The sequence below is a fragment of the Mixophyes fleayi genome, chromosome 9 (assembly GCF_038048845.1).
Source record: "Mixophyes fleayi isolate aMixFle1 chromosome 9, aMixFle1.hap1, whole genome shotgun sequence".
In the NCBI taxonomy this organism is placed as follows: Eukaryota; Metazoa; Chordata; class Amphibia; order Anura; family Limnodynastidae; genus Mixophyes; species Mixophyes fleayi.
Window position 1 is genome coordinate 13,257,782 of NC_134410.1, and position 15,328 is coordinate 13,273,109.

Sequence of the window (15,328 nt, forward strand, 5' to 3'; positions counted from 1 at the left end):
CACAAAGTACCCTTACTACAGCCTATACTTTCAGGTCTGGAACGGGAGGGGGAATTATCGTATGCACGTAGTTAATGTACAGTAAGGGTGTGCCAAGCTCGAGCGCACACAGCAGCGTCCGATTTAATCTTTGCGTTTCTCTAAGGTACTGTCATACACCGGGCAGTCGCACTGCGCACCAGGCGCCCAGCACACTTACCTGGTCCTCGCTGACTGCCGCAATCTGTCTCGGCCGCCGCCATCTTCCTTTCGGATCTGCGCATGTGCAGACCCAATCTATTTATTTCCTTTGCTCTCCTCCTATTGGCTGGTTCATTTTGGCTCCAACTTTATAAGGCGCCTTCTCCTAACATCCGGTGCCTGTTCTTTTAGTTACCTTCCTTTAGGTGGTGAACCTGGCTCCCTTCTGCAACTGGAAATCCTGCAATCCCCAGATCATTCCTCACTCAGCTGTTCCTGTGTTACCTGAAGTCCGCGACTGTAATACCTACATGTATTTTCCACCATCCAGTGGTAACTCTGCAGTGTGCAGACTATTCCTCACTCAGCTGTATCAGTGTTTCTGTGTTACCTGAAGTCCGCAACTGTAATAACTCCATGTACTCTCCACCATCCCAGTGGTAACTCTGCAGTCCGCAGACTATTCCTCACTCAGCTGTATCAGCGTTCCTGTGTTACCTGAAGTTCGCGACTATATGCCTCCGTGCATTCTAGCTGTATCTGCATTCCTGTGTTACCTGCTGCCATCAAATCTTATCTCCTAGCGTGTTCTCCTCTCCTATGCGGTCTGTAATCACTGACCATTTCTGTATATTCCCTAAAAGGTTTCGCCTGGTACTCTTAGTGAGGGCCGCGACCTGCCTAATAGACACAGTTAAGGCCAAACCAACTTGCAGCGGTACCTGGTGAATATCGCCTCACTAGGGGTAGTGCAAATCTAGACAAACCTAGGATCCAAACTCCTGAACCGTGACAACAAGAACATGCCATGTCGGATCCGGCCGGGGAACCGCCAGCCAAAGATATGCTCCAGCACTTGGTCAACCGAGTAGAACAGCAAGACACAGTCCAACATCAACAGTGTTTCCAGACCCTCTCTGCTCACATGGATTCTTTGCAGACGCCACCTGCTGCCCCTGTGGGAGATCCTCCTGCTCCAGAGGCGCCCTCAGCTTCTACCTCTATCTTACGGATTCCTGCTCCCTCTAAGTTCGATGGGGACTCTAAATCTACAGTTTGAGTTACAGCCACAAAATTTCCCAACTCAAAGATCCAAGGTGGCAGCTTGGGCACCCCCCTTTGGGAGCGGGATGACCTACTTCTTGCAGTCAGTGCAGCTTTCATTGCTGCATTTCATAAAATTTTCGATGAGCCCGGGCGAGTTACCTCTGCAGCATCCAGTATTCTCCGTCAAGGATTGAGCCAGTTCAGTGGCTCAATACATCATTCACATCAAGACCTTATCATTTGAGCTTCGCTGGAATAATGACGCTTTGGTGACCACCTTTTGGCAAGGCCTCTCGGACAAAATTAACAGATTCCCTAGCCTCGCAGGAACTTCCCACCAACTTAGATGCCATGGTATCCCTATGTAATCGAGTGGACCTCCATTTTCGTGAAAGGTTTTCTGAAAAGGATACTTCCCGATGTCCTGTGGTCAAATTAGCACCTCGCTTTCTTCACCCGTTATCTGAAGATGAGTCCATGCAAATAGAGCGTTCTCATCTGACCCCAGAAGAAGGTGTCAGGAGACTTAAGAACAAATTATGGTTATATTGCGTTGATCCTGATCATCTGCTAAATGCCTGTCCTAAGAGATCAGGAAACGCCAGGCCCGAACCTGCTCCAGAGAAATCAGATTAGGTGTCTCTAAAACCTCTCCCTCTCTTGAAATTCCTAAAATCTGCTTCTTTCCTGTCATTCTCCACGGGCCTTCAGGCTCCATTCACACCTCCGTTCTTTTAGACTCTGGAGCAGCCGGGAATTTTATTTCACTCTCCTTAATTTTGCAGGGCTCCATACCCGTTGTACCCCTGGAGGTTCCTGTTTCTATTACGGCCATCGATGGGTTCCGCATAGCTAATGAAACAGTAGAATTTTGTACTCAAACTATCACTCTCCAAGTCATCGAGATTTCCATGGGCTAGATTTACAATCAGATTCTAGCTTTCATTTATGTAGTACTTTCTACAAAATGACAGCTAGAATCTGATTGGTTGCTATAGGCAACATCCCCACTTTTTCAAACCCGCAGCTTAGTAAATATACCCCCATGTCTTGCCTTTAACCACTACTCCTTTCATCCTGGGCTTGCCGTAGCTCCAACGGCATTCTCCCCGAATGGATTGAACCACTTCCCAGATTCTGTCTTGGGGTTCTGCCTGTTTTCGTGGATGCCACACCCGTATCCAACCCCTCGGAACCATCTCCACCTTACCCGAATCTAAGTCCACGAGGCTGCCCAATCAGTACCTTTCGTTTTTGGACGTTTTCGATAAAATCCGTTCGGATCATCTACCTCCTCACTGACCGTGGGACTGTCCCATCGAATTACAGCTGGGTAAGACTCCTCCCCGAGGCCGAGTTTACCCCTTGTCTTTACCCGATACACTGGCCATGTCTGAGTATGTCAAAGAAAATCTCCAATGGGGCTTCATCAGACCCTCCTCGCCGGCGGGTGCAGGTTTTTTTTTTCGTGAAGAAGAAAAACGTTTCTTTGAGGCCATGTATAGACTACCGGGGGCTCAACGCTATATCCATCAAAAATTGTTACCCCATTCCACTCATCACGGAGCTCTTCGATAGTATCAAATGAGCCAAAATCTTCCCTACACTAGATTTTTGTGGAGCCTATAATTTCATTAGAATCGGATCGGGGGATGAGTGGAAGACGGTGTTTATTACACGCGACGGCCATTACGAATACCTTGTAATGCCGTTTGGTCTATAATGCCACCGCTGTATTTCAAAGTTTCGTAAATGAAATATTTAGAGATCTCCTCCATGTGTGTGCAGTCGTTTACCTCAACAACATTTTGATATTTTCCCAAGATATCTCCTCCCACCGTCTCCATGTAGCAGAAGTCCTCTCCAGGTTACGCCAAAACCAAATCTTTTGTGAACTTGAAAAGTGTTTCTTCGAACTTCCACAAATGCCTTTCCTTGGTTACATTGTGTCTGGTTCTGGATTACGAATGCCCAGATAAAGTTAGTGCAAATCTGGATTGGCCCCTTCCGCTTGGCGTCAAGCCCATTCAACATTTCCTGGGTTTCGCTAATTATTATAGGTGTTTCATCAAAGGCTTTTCCACCATTGTGGCCCCCATTGTGGTACTCACCTGGAAGGGTTCCAATCACAAATCTTGGTCTTCAGTCACCTTGGAGACCTTCAAGTTTCTCAAGAACGCCTTCGCCTCAGCACCTGTCCTCAAACAATCTGCACTCCTTACCATATTTTCTGGCGTTCGATGCCTCTAATGCGGGCATTGGGGCAGTCCTTTTGCAGAACTCACCCCGATATTAGTTTCACCCTTGTGCCTTCTACTCCTGGAATTTCCTCCCTGCAGAAAGGAATTATGCCATCGGAGGCAAAGAGTTACTTGTCATCAAAGCAACACTTACCGAATGGTGTTATCTCATGGAGGGTGCTTGACACCCGGTTACTATTTTCACTGACCACAAGAACTTATTATACCTACATTCAGCACAATGCCTTAATCCCAGGCAGGTTCGGTGGTCAGTCTCTTTTCCCGTTTTGACCTTTGCATAACCTTCAATGCTAGGGAGAAGAATAAGAAAGCGGACGCACTCTCGTGCGTTTCCTTCGGACACTATATTGGAGGGCGTTCCTTCTCGCCCCATCCTGGACCCCAAATGCCTCTTATCCTCCACGTTGCTCAAATCTACTACTCCTCCACCTGGAAAGACCTTTGTTTCCCCTGGTCTCTGCAAAAGACTCCTGAAGTACTTCCATTCTTCTCATTTCACTGATCACACTGGGGCCTGTAAAACTACCAAACTACTGGAGGCCAAGTCTACACTCCGATGTTAAGGATTTTGTTTCCTCCGGTAGTACTTGTGCTCAACATAAGTCTTCTCGCCAGACTCCCTTCGGCCAGTTCCTTCCTTTACTCATTCCATGGGAACCTTGGACCCATATCAGTATGGACTCTATTAAGGATCTTCTACCCCCAGCAAGAAATGTAACACCATCTGGGTTGTGGTGGACCGGTTTTCTAAAGTGGCCCATTTCATCCTTCTTTCCATCCTTCCGTCCTCTCCGGTTTTGGCATCTCACTTCATTAAGGAGATATTTCGGCTGCATGGCTGTCCCTCCGAAATAGTCTCAGACCGAGGCGTCCAGTTCATGTCAAAGTTTTGGACCATTGTCTGTTAACTTCTAGGGATTAAACTGAATCTATCCTCCTCTTACCATACTCATTTCAACGGATAGACAAAACTAGTTAACCAAGATTTAGAGACTTACCTCAGGATGTTTTCTTCTGCCCTCCTACCCTGGGCCGAATTCGCCCATAATAATGCCTTTCATGAGTCTGCCACTACTTCACCCTTTTTTGTTGTCTATGGATCATCATCATCATTTATTTATATAACGCCACTAATTACGCAGCGCTGTACAGAGAACTCATTCACATCAGTCCCTGCTCCATTGGAGCTTACAGTCTAAATTCCCTAATATAGACACACACTCACACACAGACAGACAGAGAGGGACTAGGGTCAATTTTTTTTGATAGCAGCCAATTAACCTACCAGTATGTTTTTGGAGTATGGGAGGAAACCGGAGCACCCGGAGGAAACCCACGCAAACACAGGGAGAACATACAAACTCCACACAGATAAGGCCATGGTTGGGAATTGAACTCATGACCCCAGCGCTGTGAGGCAGATGTGCTAACCACTAGGCCACTGTGCTGCCCTCCTTCTCTTCCTCCCTCCCACCCAGGTCTCTGCTGTTAATGCTTTACACCGGAGTTTCTCCACCATCTGGAGCCAAGTACGGAGTTGTCTAAAGAAATCTTCCAACCGCTGCAAACTGTCGGCAGATAAGAGGCAACGGGTAGTTCCTGTCTTCAATGTCGGAGATAGGGTGTGGTTATCCACCAAGAATATACATCTCAAGGTGCTTTGTATGAAACTCGCTTCTTGTTTCATTTGCCCTTACAGTATTTCCTGAGTCATCAATCCTGTTTGCTTTAAATTACGGCTACCTGCCTCCCTCCATATTTCTAATTCCTTCCATGTTTCCCTGGTGAAACCACTGATTATTAATCGCTTCTCATCTGTATCCTCCTCCACCATTCCCAAAATTCATGAAGGAGGGGTTTGAACTCAAGCAGATTTTGGACTCCCAAGTACTACAAAGGCGGAATGAAGTATTTGGTGGACTTGAAGGGTTTTGGCCCTGAAGAACGCTCCTGGGTGCGTACCTCCGAAATTCTTCCGCCTCTGTTGTTGAAGAGATTTCACAAGAGGTTCCCCATGAAGCCCAACATTGGGCGTGCAATGCCCTCCTTTTAAAGGGAGGGGTACTGTCACACGGCGGGCAGTCAGACTGAGCCTCACTGCCGCTTATAGCATTCTGCCACAGTACTGCTAACTGCTCTTGTGTTTGAATTGGTGTTAATTCCTTGGATTGCTTTCACGTGTATGACCTCTGCCTGTTCCGGGACTTTGAACCATTGCCTGTGACCCTGTTCTTCTGCCTGTAACCGGACTCTGAACCATTGCCTGTGACCCTGATCTTCTGCCTGTACCAGAACTCTGAACCATTGCCTGTGACCCTGACCTTCTGCCTGTACCCGGATGCTGAACCAGTGCTTGTGACCCTGACCCTGCTGGTACCTGACATCTCCACCAGTACTCTGTCAAGTCCGCAGATCTCTAGCCTATCCTACTCTGTGCATTATCTCCTGTACCTGTGCGCCGCCGTGTAAGCATAAACTTGTACTACTCTGAGCATAAGTCCTGGGGGCATCCGAGTACCTGCGAGCATAACCAGTCTCTACAGGAAAGGTGACTGCTAAAGGTGAACACCTCTACCCCTTCTACAAGTTTATGCCGCACTGGTGACCATAACAGTTACATGACAGAGAACAGGGTCAGTGGTATCACATAGTATAAAACTAATGGAAGCAGGGCACAGGGAATGTATCCAGTTACATGATAGAGAACAGGGCAGTGGTATCACATAGTATAAGACTAATAGAAGCGGGGCACAGGGAATGTATCCAGTTAAATGATAGAGAACAGGTCAGTGGTATCACATAGTATAAGACTAAAGGAAGCGGAGCACAGGGAATGTATCCAGTTACATGATAGAGAACAGGTCAGTGGTATCACATAGTATAAGACTAATGGAAGCAGAGCACAGGGAATATTGTAACAATCATGACCAGGTTTTGTTACTTTCCCTGTCTGCTCTGTTTTTCTGTGCATCACATGACTCACCCTCAGGGCGTGGTCACTTTACCTGCTCTATTTAAACTCAGCACTGACATCTGCTGACTGTCAGTGCAACTTGTTGCTAGCCTGATTCCTTGGACTCCTGTGTATCCTGTGTCTTCCTGTGTATGAGTTTCAGTTCTCTATCTAGTGCTGGAGCACTTCTACTGGGATTTCCCTGCTGCAAGTATCATCTTGTGCATATTACCAAGACTTTGTTTTCTCTCTATTGTGCCTCTACTGATTCACAGCCTGCTGCAAGTCTGTTCATGTGCATATAACAAGACTGTTATTGTGTTTATCCTTGTCACGCTCCGCCGTGGCTATTGGACACCTGCATATTATCATCTGTGCTGTGAATAGACTGCTATTGTGTTTACCACCTTGTCACGCTCCGCCGTGGCTAATTGACATCTGCATATCATCATCTGCATATTTATATATATATATATATATATATATATGTTTTTCATTGAAGTATTGAAGAACTACATCGTGTCTTGCCTCCCTATTCTGAACCTAGTAGACTCAGCATCTGGTCGTGTACAGGCCTGCTCTGACTATCAGACCTGTAACTACCAGCACCGTAACATGTATCCAGTTACATGATAGAGAACAGGGTCAGTGAGAGATATGTGAGTGACTGAGTGGGAAGCAGAAGAGCGACTCGCACCACATGAGAGAATAAGATGCAGCCAGTGTACTTCCTACGTCCATCACTTCAGGCTCACATGTAGACACATCGCTCTCACATGTAGACACAGCGCTCACATGTAGACACGGCTCTCTCACATGTAGACACAGCGCTCTCACATGTAGACACGGCTCTCACATGTAGACACAGCGCTCTCGCATGTAGACACGGCTCTCTCGCATGTAGACACGGCGCTCTCGCATGTAGACACGGCGCTCTCGCATGTAGACACGGCGCTCTCGCATGTAGACACGGCTCTCTCGCATGTAGACACGGCGCTCTCGCATGTAGACACGGCGCTCTCGCATGTAGACACGGCGCTCTCACATGTAGACACGGCACTCTCACATGTAGACACGGCGCTTTCACATGTAGACACGGCTCTCTCGCATGTAGACACAGCGCTCTCACATGTAGACACGGCGCTCTCACATGTAGACACGGCTCTCTCGCATGTAGACACAGCGCTCTCACATGTAGACACGGCGCTCTCGCATGTAGACACGGCGCTCTCACATGTAGACACGGCACTCTCACATGTAGACATGGCGCTTTCACATGTAGACACAGCTCTCTCGCATGTAGACACGGCGCTCTCGCATGTAGACACGGCGCTCTCGCATGTAGACACGGCGCTCGCATGTACACACGGCGCTCTCGCATGTAGACACGGCGCTCACACATGTAGACACGGCACTCTCGCATGTAGACACGGCACTCTCGCATGTAGACACGGCGCTCTCGCATGTAGACACGGCGCTCACACATGTACACACAGCGCTCACATGTACACACGGCGCTCTCACATGTAGAACACTGATTGACGCTGTCACTAGATCATTCTCTGTAATATTTGTATCTTCCTCTCAGTTCGCCCAGACGTGAAGGTCTCAGGTCACCAGTCAGGTGATAACACAAAGCTCCAATGTCTGGTCTATGGGTTTCACCCCCGTGATGTGGATGTGAAGTGGATGAGGAATGGGAGAGACGAGGTTCTCTCAGATGAAGTTCAACAGATCCTCCCCAACCCTGACGGCACCTATCAGACCAGAGTCACTGTGGAAGTGATACCCAGGGATGGGGACAGTTACTCCTGTTATGTGGATCACAGCAGCCTGGAGGAGATGCTCAGTGTCCTGTGGGGTGAGTGTCGGCCATACATGGGGCAATTTTAGGGCAACTCTGAATTGGAGCCCAGTACTTACATTCTGTATTGTACCAGTTATCACTCAAAACAATAAAAACAATCTGTCAGATCTCTATATATTACTGTATTAATGCTTTTTAAAATGCTCATTTCATACAGGTGTAGTAGAGTTTCCCTCTAGAATATTCTGCCTACTGTAATATGCTTCTGTCTGAGTTAATTCTAATTCTTATTTGTTTTAAGTTGGTCCTGATTAGTTGCAATTGAATTCTTCCTAGCCCAGATAGGATTTCACAGTATGGAATGTAGAAAGAGAGCTGAGCCTCCAAACAGCATGAGTGTGATATCCGAGCCATCTGCCAAACTGCAGGAGTGTGGTATCTGAGTCACCTGCCAAACTGCAGTAGTGTGGTATCTGAGTCACCTGCCAAACTGCAGGAGTGTGGTATCTGAGCCATCTGCCAAACTGCAGGAGTGTGGTATCTGAGCCATCTGCCAAACTGCAGGAGTGTGGTATCTGAGCCATCTGCCAAACTGCAGGAGTGTGGTATCTGAGTCATCTGCCAAACTGCATGAGTGTGGTATCTGAGTCACCTGCCAAACCACAGCTTTGTGGCATCTAAGTCACCTGCCAAACCACAGCTTTGTGATATCTGAGTCACCTGCCAACCTGCAGCATTGTGGTATATGAGCCACCTGCCAAACTGCAGGAGTGTGGTATCTGAGTCACCTGCCAAACTGCATGAGTGTGGTATCTGAGCCACCTGCCAAACTGCAGGTGTGTGGTATCTGAGCCACCTGCCAAACTGCAGGAGTGTGGTATCTGAGCCACCTGCCAAACTGCAGAAGTGTGGTATCTGAGCCACCTGCCAAACTGCAGGTGTGTGGTATCTGAGCCACCTGCCAAACTGCAGGAGTGTGGTATCTGAGCCATCTGCCAAAATAGAAATAGAACTACAGTATTAGGATATATAAAATCCTCTGTTAGGGTATCCGGGGATCCGCCGAGAGAGGAGAGTGGCGGTCAGAGGTAGGTGGGAGCGCCGGACCCAACCAGGTGATCAGTGGGTCCTGTGCTTGACAGTCTGTTCTTAAAGTTGGGTTCACTGTAAGGTTTCATAACACTAGTTCCAGGTGACAGCTGTCAGAAAACTGTTCACAATGACAGCTATAAATACCTTCTTTCAATTCCCGTAATCAGCACTCTGCTAGAACAGCAATCTAGCTTGTCACCTCACCTGGACTGCTGCACAGCTATCTTTAATCAACAATCAGTCTGTCAGTGAAAAGGTCTCTGCTTGTACTTTGAAGAAGACTTGTTTTGTTTGACTGTACATTTACCTTTTCCAATTCTTCCACCTCAGCTTCGACCCACGCTGTTCTACCTCTCAAATCCCTTGACTTTGGTTACGTCCATCACTATTCTACGTTCTCCAATCCTTTGACTTCAGCTTGTATCTCACAACCAGTCCTCTCAAGACTAATGATTCTTTCCTGAGAGCTGCCAGCACGATGACCATTTTGTTACAGACCATTGTTTTGACTTCAGTTTTTTCCTGATGATTTAGTACTGTTTTGTCCCTTGTGTATTATTTGGCCAATCTGACCTCTCATATTTACTTTGGTTGCCATTTGTAGTCATATTGGTGAGTCATTATATCTACGTGTACAAGACCTGGGTCAACTGAGTACCAGTGAACACAATATGATCGAGCATCTGTGGGATGTGCTTGGAAAACATGTAGGAGCCATGGAGGCCGCATCTCGCACCTTACAAAACTTAAAAGATTTGCTGCTAATGTCTTGGTGCCAGATACCACAAGACACCTTCTGTGTTACTATATAAATGTCTGATTACCATCCCTAAATAGATAGGATTCTCACATCTCATATTTCCTACATGTTTCACTTTTAGATCCTAAGGACAATGGCCCTTCATACCCTGGGATTATTGGTGGCGTTATTACTGTTCTTCTAGTGTTGGCTGCTGTTATTGGAATCATTCTATACAGGAAACACTCAGGTGAGTGTGACATTTACAGGATGATAAACAGAAACAACAGGGATGTATTTACCTTAGTGGCAAACTAGACTCATATCTATAGCAGTACAGAGACGCGCGCATACAGCTGTACAGAGACGCGCGCATACAGCCGTACAGAGACGCGGGCATACAGCCGCACAGAGACGTGCGCTTACAGCCATACCGAGATGCGTGAATACAGCCGTACAGAGATGCGCGCTTACAGCCATACAGAGACACACATCTACTATAGTACTGTTCAGCAGGCAGCTTCTGTTCCTTTCAGTTTTAGTTTTGTTGCTTAGTCTTTTATAACCACCTACTTTTTCAGTAAAATTATAAGAGGGGGGATTTGCATAGCCGGATTAAGGGGGGGGCACAGGGGGCATGTGCCCCGGGCCCCCCTCTCTCTGAGGGCCCCCCGCCGCCCGTATGACTTCATCTGCTGTCAGTAATATACTGACAGCAATCGCACCAGGCCCCCCTCTCTCCGCGGCTGGCGCCCCCCCCTCACCGCCCACATTACCTCTCCTGTTGATAATTAGCTGTCAGTTGCTGTCTAACAGCAACTGACAGCAACCACGGCCATCTGACAGCTGACAATTCGCGATGTGCGCCCACTCTATCTTAGCAGCACCGCGGCTGCTGTAATATCTAAAATGGCCGAAATGGAGCTGCTGCACATGTGCAGATGCAGCAGCTCCTCCTCGGCATGAAGACTCCAGAGACAGCAGGTGAGTGAAAAAAAATTATACTAGTCTAAAACTAAATATATATACAAAACCCTTAATAACATGGGTATTTCTTGATTAAATATGTAAAATGTTGCCACCTATAATAGTATGAGTACATTATATATATATATATATATATATATATATATATATATATATATATATATATAAAATCTATCTTCTGGCTACATTTTACATATTTAATCAAGCAATAATCATGCTATGAGGGGTCTTCTTAAATATGATTATTTATTTTATCAGTAGTGGTTTAATAAATATACATTAAACATTAATATTAGGCTGGTAGAGCAAATTGAGTTGCAGATTATATTTTATTAATCATTAGTAAAGTAATTACTGATGCCGTCCAGTTATATTAAAGTTCGAATACAATTGTAATACATTATGTATAATTTATATTTATATTTATTTATATACACATTTATGTAGTCTAATTAAAGCTTTAATATAAGTGGCAGGCTTCGATAATAACTTTAATAATGATTAATAAAATAGAGGGTCCTGCATGATTATTACAATATATATATATATATATATATATATATATATATATATATATATATATATATATATATATGACACATAAATATGCACAGATATACATAGCTACACACACATATATAGTCAAAATTGGTGTTACGTTATCAATGTTTATTTTTTATGTTTAAATGTGCGGTATCATTGCTAGTTTTAATGTGCATTGTCAATGGTATTTTTAATTTGCGGTATCATTGCTTTTTTTAATTTGCGGTATCATTGCTATTTTTAATTTGCGGTATCATTGCTATTTTTAATATGCGGTATCATTGCTATTTTTAATGTGCATTATAAATTGTATTTTTAGCGTGTGGTATCAGTGCTAGTTTTAGCGTGCGGTATCAGTGCTAGTTTTAGCGTGCATTATCAGTGCTAGTTTAAGCGTGCGGTATCAGTGCTAGTATTAGCGTGCGGTATAATTGTTAGTTTTAGTGTACGTTATCAATGGTATTTTTAATGTGGGCTTTTGATGATTGCTTTAATGTACAGTATTTTAGTTTGTGTAAGTAATGATTTGTCTTATGCAGACAACTTAGGCGAGCCCCTCTGGGAGAGCTGTAAGTGTCATACTGTGGGCTGTAGATGATATAGATGTGTCAATGCTTATAGCAGTGGTTCCCAAACTTTTGCAGTTCGCGGCACCCTTAGAGTCTCCATAATTTTTTTAAGGCACCCCTCCAAAATAATTACCGGGCAGTCCTGTTTTAGAAGTAGTTGGGTCAAAAAATTGTAATAAATATTTAGGTCAGGACAGAAATGCTTATTTAGTTGTATGCAAAAATGCCCCCTCTGCATCCAGACACTCTGCCCCCACTGCATCCAGACACTCTGCCCTCTCTCACGCTGCCCCCTCTGTCACGCTGTCCCCCTCCTCTGCCCTCTGTCACCCTGTCCCAGCTCATCTGCCACGCTGTCCCCCTCCTCTGCCCTCTGTCCCTCTCCTCTGCCCTCTCACGCTGTCCCCCTCCTCTGCCCTCTCTCTCGCTGTCCCCCTCCTCTGCCCTCTCTCACGCTGTCCCAGCTCCTCTGTCACGCTGTCCCCCTCCTGTCACGCTGTCCCTCTCCTCTGTCCCCTTCCTGTCATGCTGTCCCTCTCCTAAGTCCCCCTCCTGTCACGCTGTCCCTCTCCTCTGTCCCCCTCCTGTCACACTGTCACTCTCCTCTGTCCCTCTCCTGTCACTCTCCTCTGTCCCCCTCCTGCCACGCTGTCCCTCTCCTCTGTCCCCCTCCTGTCACGCTGTCACTTTGCCTCCTCTGTCCCTCTCCTGTCACACTGTCACTTTGCCTCCTCTGTCCCTCTCCTGTCACACTGTCACTTTGCCACCTCTGTCCCTCTCCTGTCACGCTGTCACTCTCCTCTGTCCCCCTCCTGTCACGCTGTCACTCTCCTCTGTCCCTCTCCTGTCACTCTCCTCTGTCCCTCTCCTGTCACGCTGTCACTTTGCCTCCTCTGTCCCTCTCCTGTCATGCTGTCACTTTGCCTCCTCTGTCCCTCTCCTGTCACGCTGTCACTTTGCCTCCTTTGTCCCTCTCCTGTCACGCTGTCACTTTGCCTCCTCTGTCCCTCTCCTCTGCCCTCTCTCACTTTGCCCCCTCTGCTGCGCGCCAGCCATAAAAAAAACCAACAGAAACACTTACCAATCAACGCGGCGCCGGGACCCAGCATCCTCCTCTCTCACGCAGCGGCTGTCACTGATATGACAGCTGCGTGAGAGAGGAGGATGGTGGGTCCCGGCGCCGCGTGGATTGGTAAGTGTTTCTGTTTGTTTTTATTATGGCTGGCCCGCGGCACCCCTGAGACAGCGCCGCGGCACCCCTGTGAGCCGCGGCGCACAGTTTGGGAACCACCGGCTTATAGCCTTATACCCAATGTCGTTATTTTACATGCGTTTTATACAGAGGGGCACAGAGTGTGTGGATGCAGAGGGGCACAGAGTGTGTGGAGATGGTGCACGGGCACAGAGTGTGTGGAGATGATGCAGAGGGGCACAGAGTGTGTGGAGATGATGCAGAGGGGCACAGAGTGTGTGGAGATGACGCAGAGGGGCACAGAGTGTGTGGAGATGACGCAGAGGGGCACAGAGTGTGTGGAGATGACGCAGAGGGGCACAGAGTGTGTGGAGATGACGCAGAGGGGCACAGAGTGTGTGGAGATGATGCAGGGGCACAGTGTGTGTGGAAATGATGCAGGGGCACAGAGTGTGTGGAGATGATGCAGGGGCACAGAGTGTGTGGAGATGACGCAGAGGGGCACAGAGTGTGTGGAGATGACGCAGAGGGGCACAGAGTGTGTGGAGATGATGCAGGGGCACAGTGTGTGTGGAGATGATGCAGGGGCACAGAGTGAGTTAGCTGTAAATTATTCTTTGACAGAAATATAATAGAAAAAAATATATAAAAATATTATTTTCCCTTGGATTTATGTGTATTATTTTTGCCAACAACTTACTAAGTATGTCCGTCCTGACCTAAATACTTATTACGTTATTTTGACCCGACTAATTATAAAAAACGGTACTGCTCGGTAATTATTTTAGAGGGGTGCCTTGAAAAAATTATGGAGACTCTATAAGGGTGCCGCAAACTGCAAAAGTTTGGGAACCACTGCATTAATTTTAGATCTTAGGGGCCCCCCTATCTTAAGTGCCCCGGGCCCCCCAAAGCCTTAATCCAGCTCTGGGGATTTGGATGTAAGTGTTTGAGCATGTGAGGACAATTATTGTGTAAGACTGAATTCAGCTGGAAATACAGCCCTGACTGACACTGTTCATACACCTCATATGTGAAGGGATTGAAGAAACGTTTGTTGCTGATTCCTGTTCCTAACTCAGTCTCTTGTGTTTGTTTAGGGAGGAATCCTGGCCATGTTTATGTTCCTACCCCCAGTAAGTAACATTGTTATCTGTGCTGTCCCATCTGCATTGTATCATGTGTCTGAGCTATAGGTGTTATGTCTAGGTGTCACTCTCGACTTCTCTCTCTCTTTTGCCCCCCACATTCAATCCCTTGCACAAGCCTGTCGCTTCCAACTCCGTAACATTGCCCGCATCCGTCCCTTCCTCTCTCAAGATGCCACCAAAACTATCATCCATGCTCTCATCTCCCGTCTCGACTACTGCAACCTTCTCCTTAATGGCCTCCCCTGCTCCCACCTTGCCCCCCTCCGCTCTATACTCAATGCGGCTGCGAGACTCATCTTCCTCTCACGCCGCTCCTCCTCGGCCTCCCCTCTCTGTCTTTCCTTACACTGGCTCCCCTTCCCCTACAGAATCCTTTTTTAAACTCCTCACCACCACTTACAAGGCTCTCTCTCAGTCTACTGCTCCTTACATCTCTAACCTCCTCTCCATTCACACTCCCGCCCGCTCCCTGCGCTCAGCCAATGATCGCCGCCTCTCCTCCACTCTGATCACCTTTTCCCACTCTAGAATCCAAGACTTCTCCCGTGCTGCCCCCCTGCACTGGAACGACCTCCCTTGCTCCATTCGTCTCTCACCCAATCTGTGCTCCTTCAAGCGGGCTCTTAAAACTCACCTGTTCCTTAAGGCCTACCAACCATCCACTTAACCTCTCACCTCTTCTGGTTCTCCCCTGCCCCCTTTCTCTCTCCCCGTTTTTTTCACTGGCTCCCTTATGTACCTGATTCTGTTTACCCTCCCTTAGGATGTAAGCTCGTATGAGCAGGGCCCATCTTCCCTCCTGTCTCC

At 47.1% G+C, this 15,328-nt stretch overlaps 1 protein-coding gene across 1 annotated transcript in view; it reads left to right on the plus strand.

Annotated features, from left to right (window-relative positions):
* The window catches only part of LOC142101993 (class I histocompatibility antigen, F10 alpha chain-like), a 39,528-nt gene that overhangs the window by 19,292 nt on the left and 4,908 nt on the right, over nucleotides 1-15,328 (plus strand). The window contains exons 4-6 of the mRNA XM_075186496.1: nucleotides 8,030-8,302; nucleotides 10,222-10,329; nucleotides 14,471-14,506. Coding sequence (XP_075042597.1) covers nucleotides 8,030-8,302; nucleotides 10,222-10,329; nucleotides 14,471-14,506 — 417 coding nt within the window. The remainder of the gene's footprint in view (nucleotides 1-8,029; nucleotides 8,303-10,221; nucleotides 10,330-14,470; nucleotides 14,507-15,328) is intronic.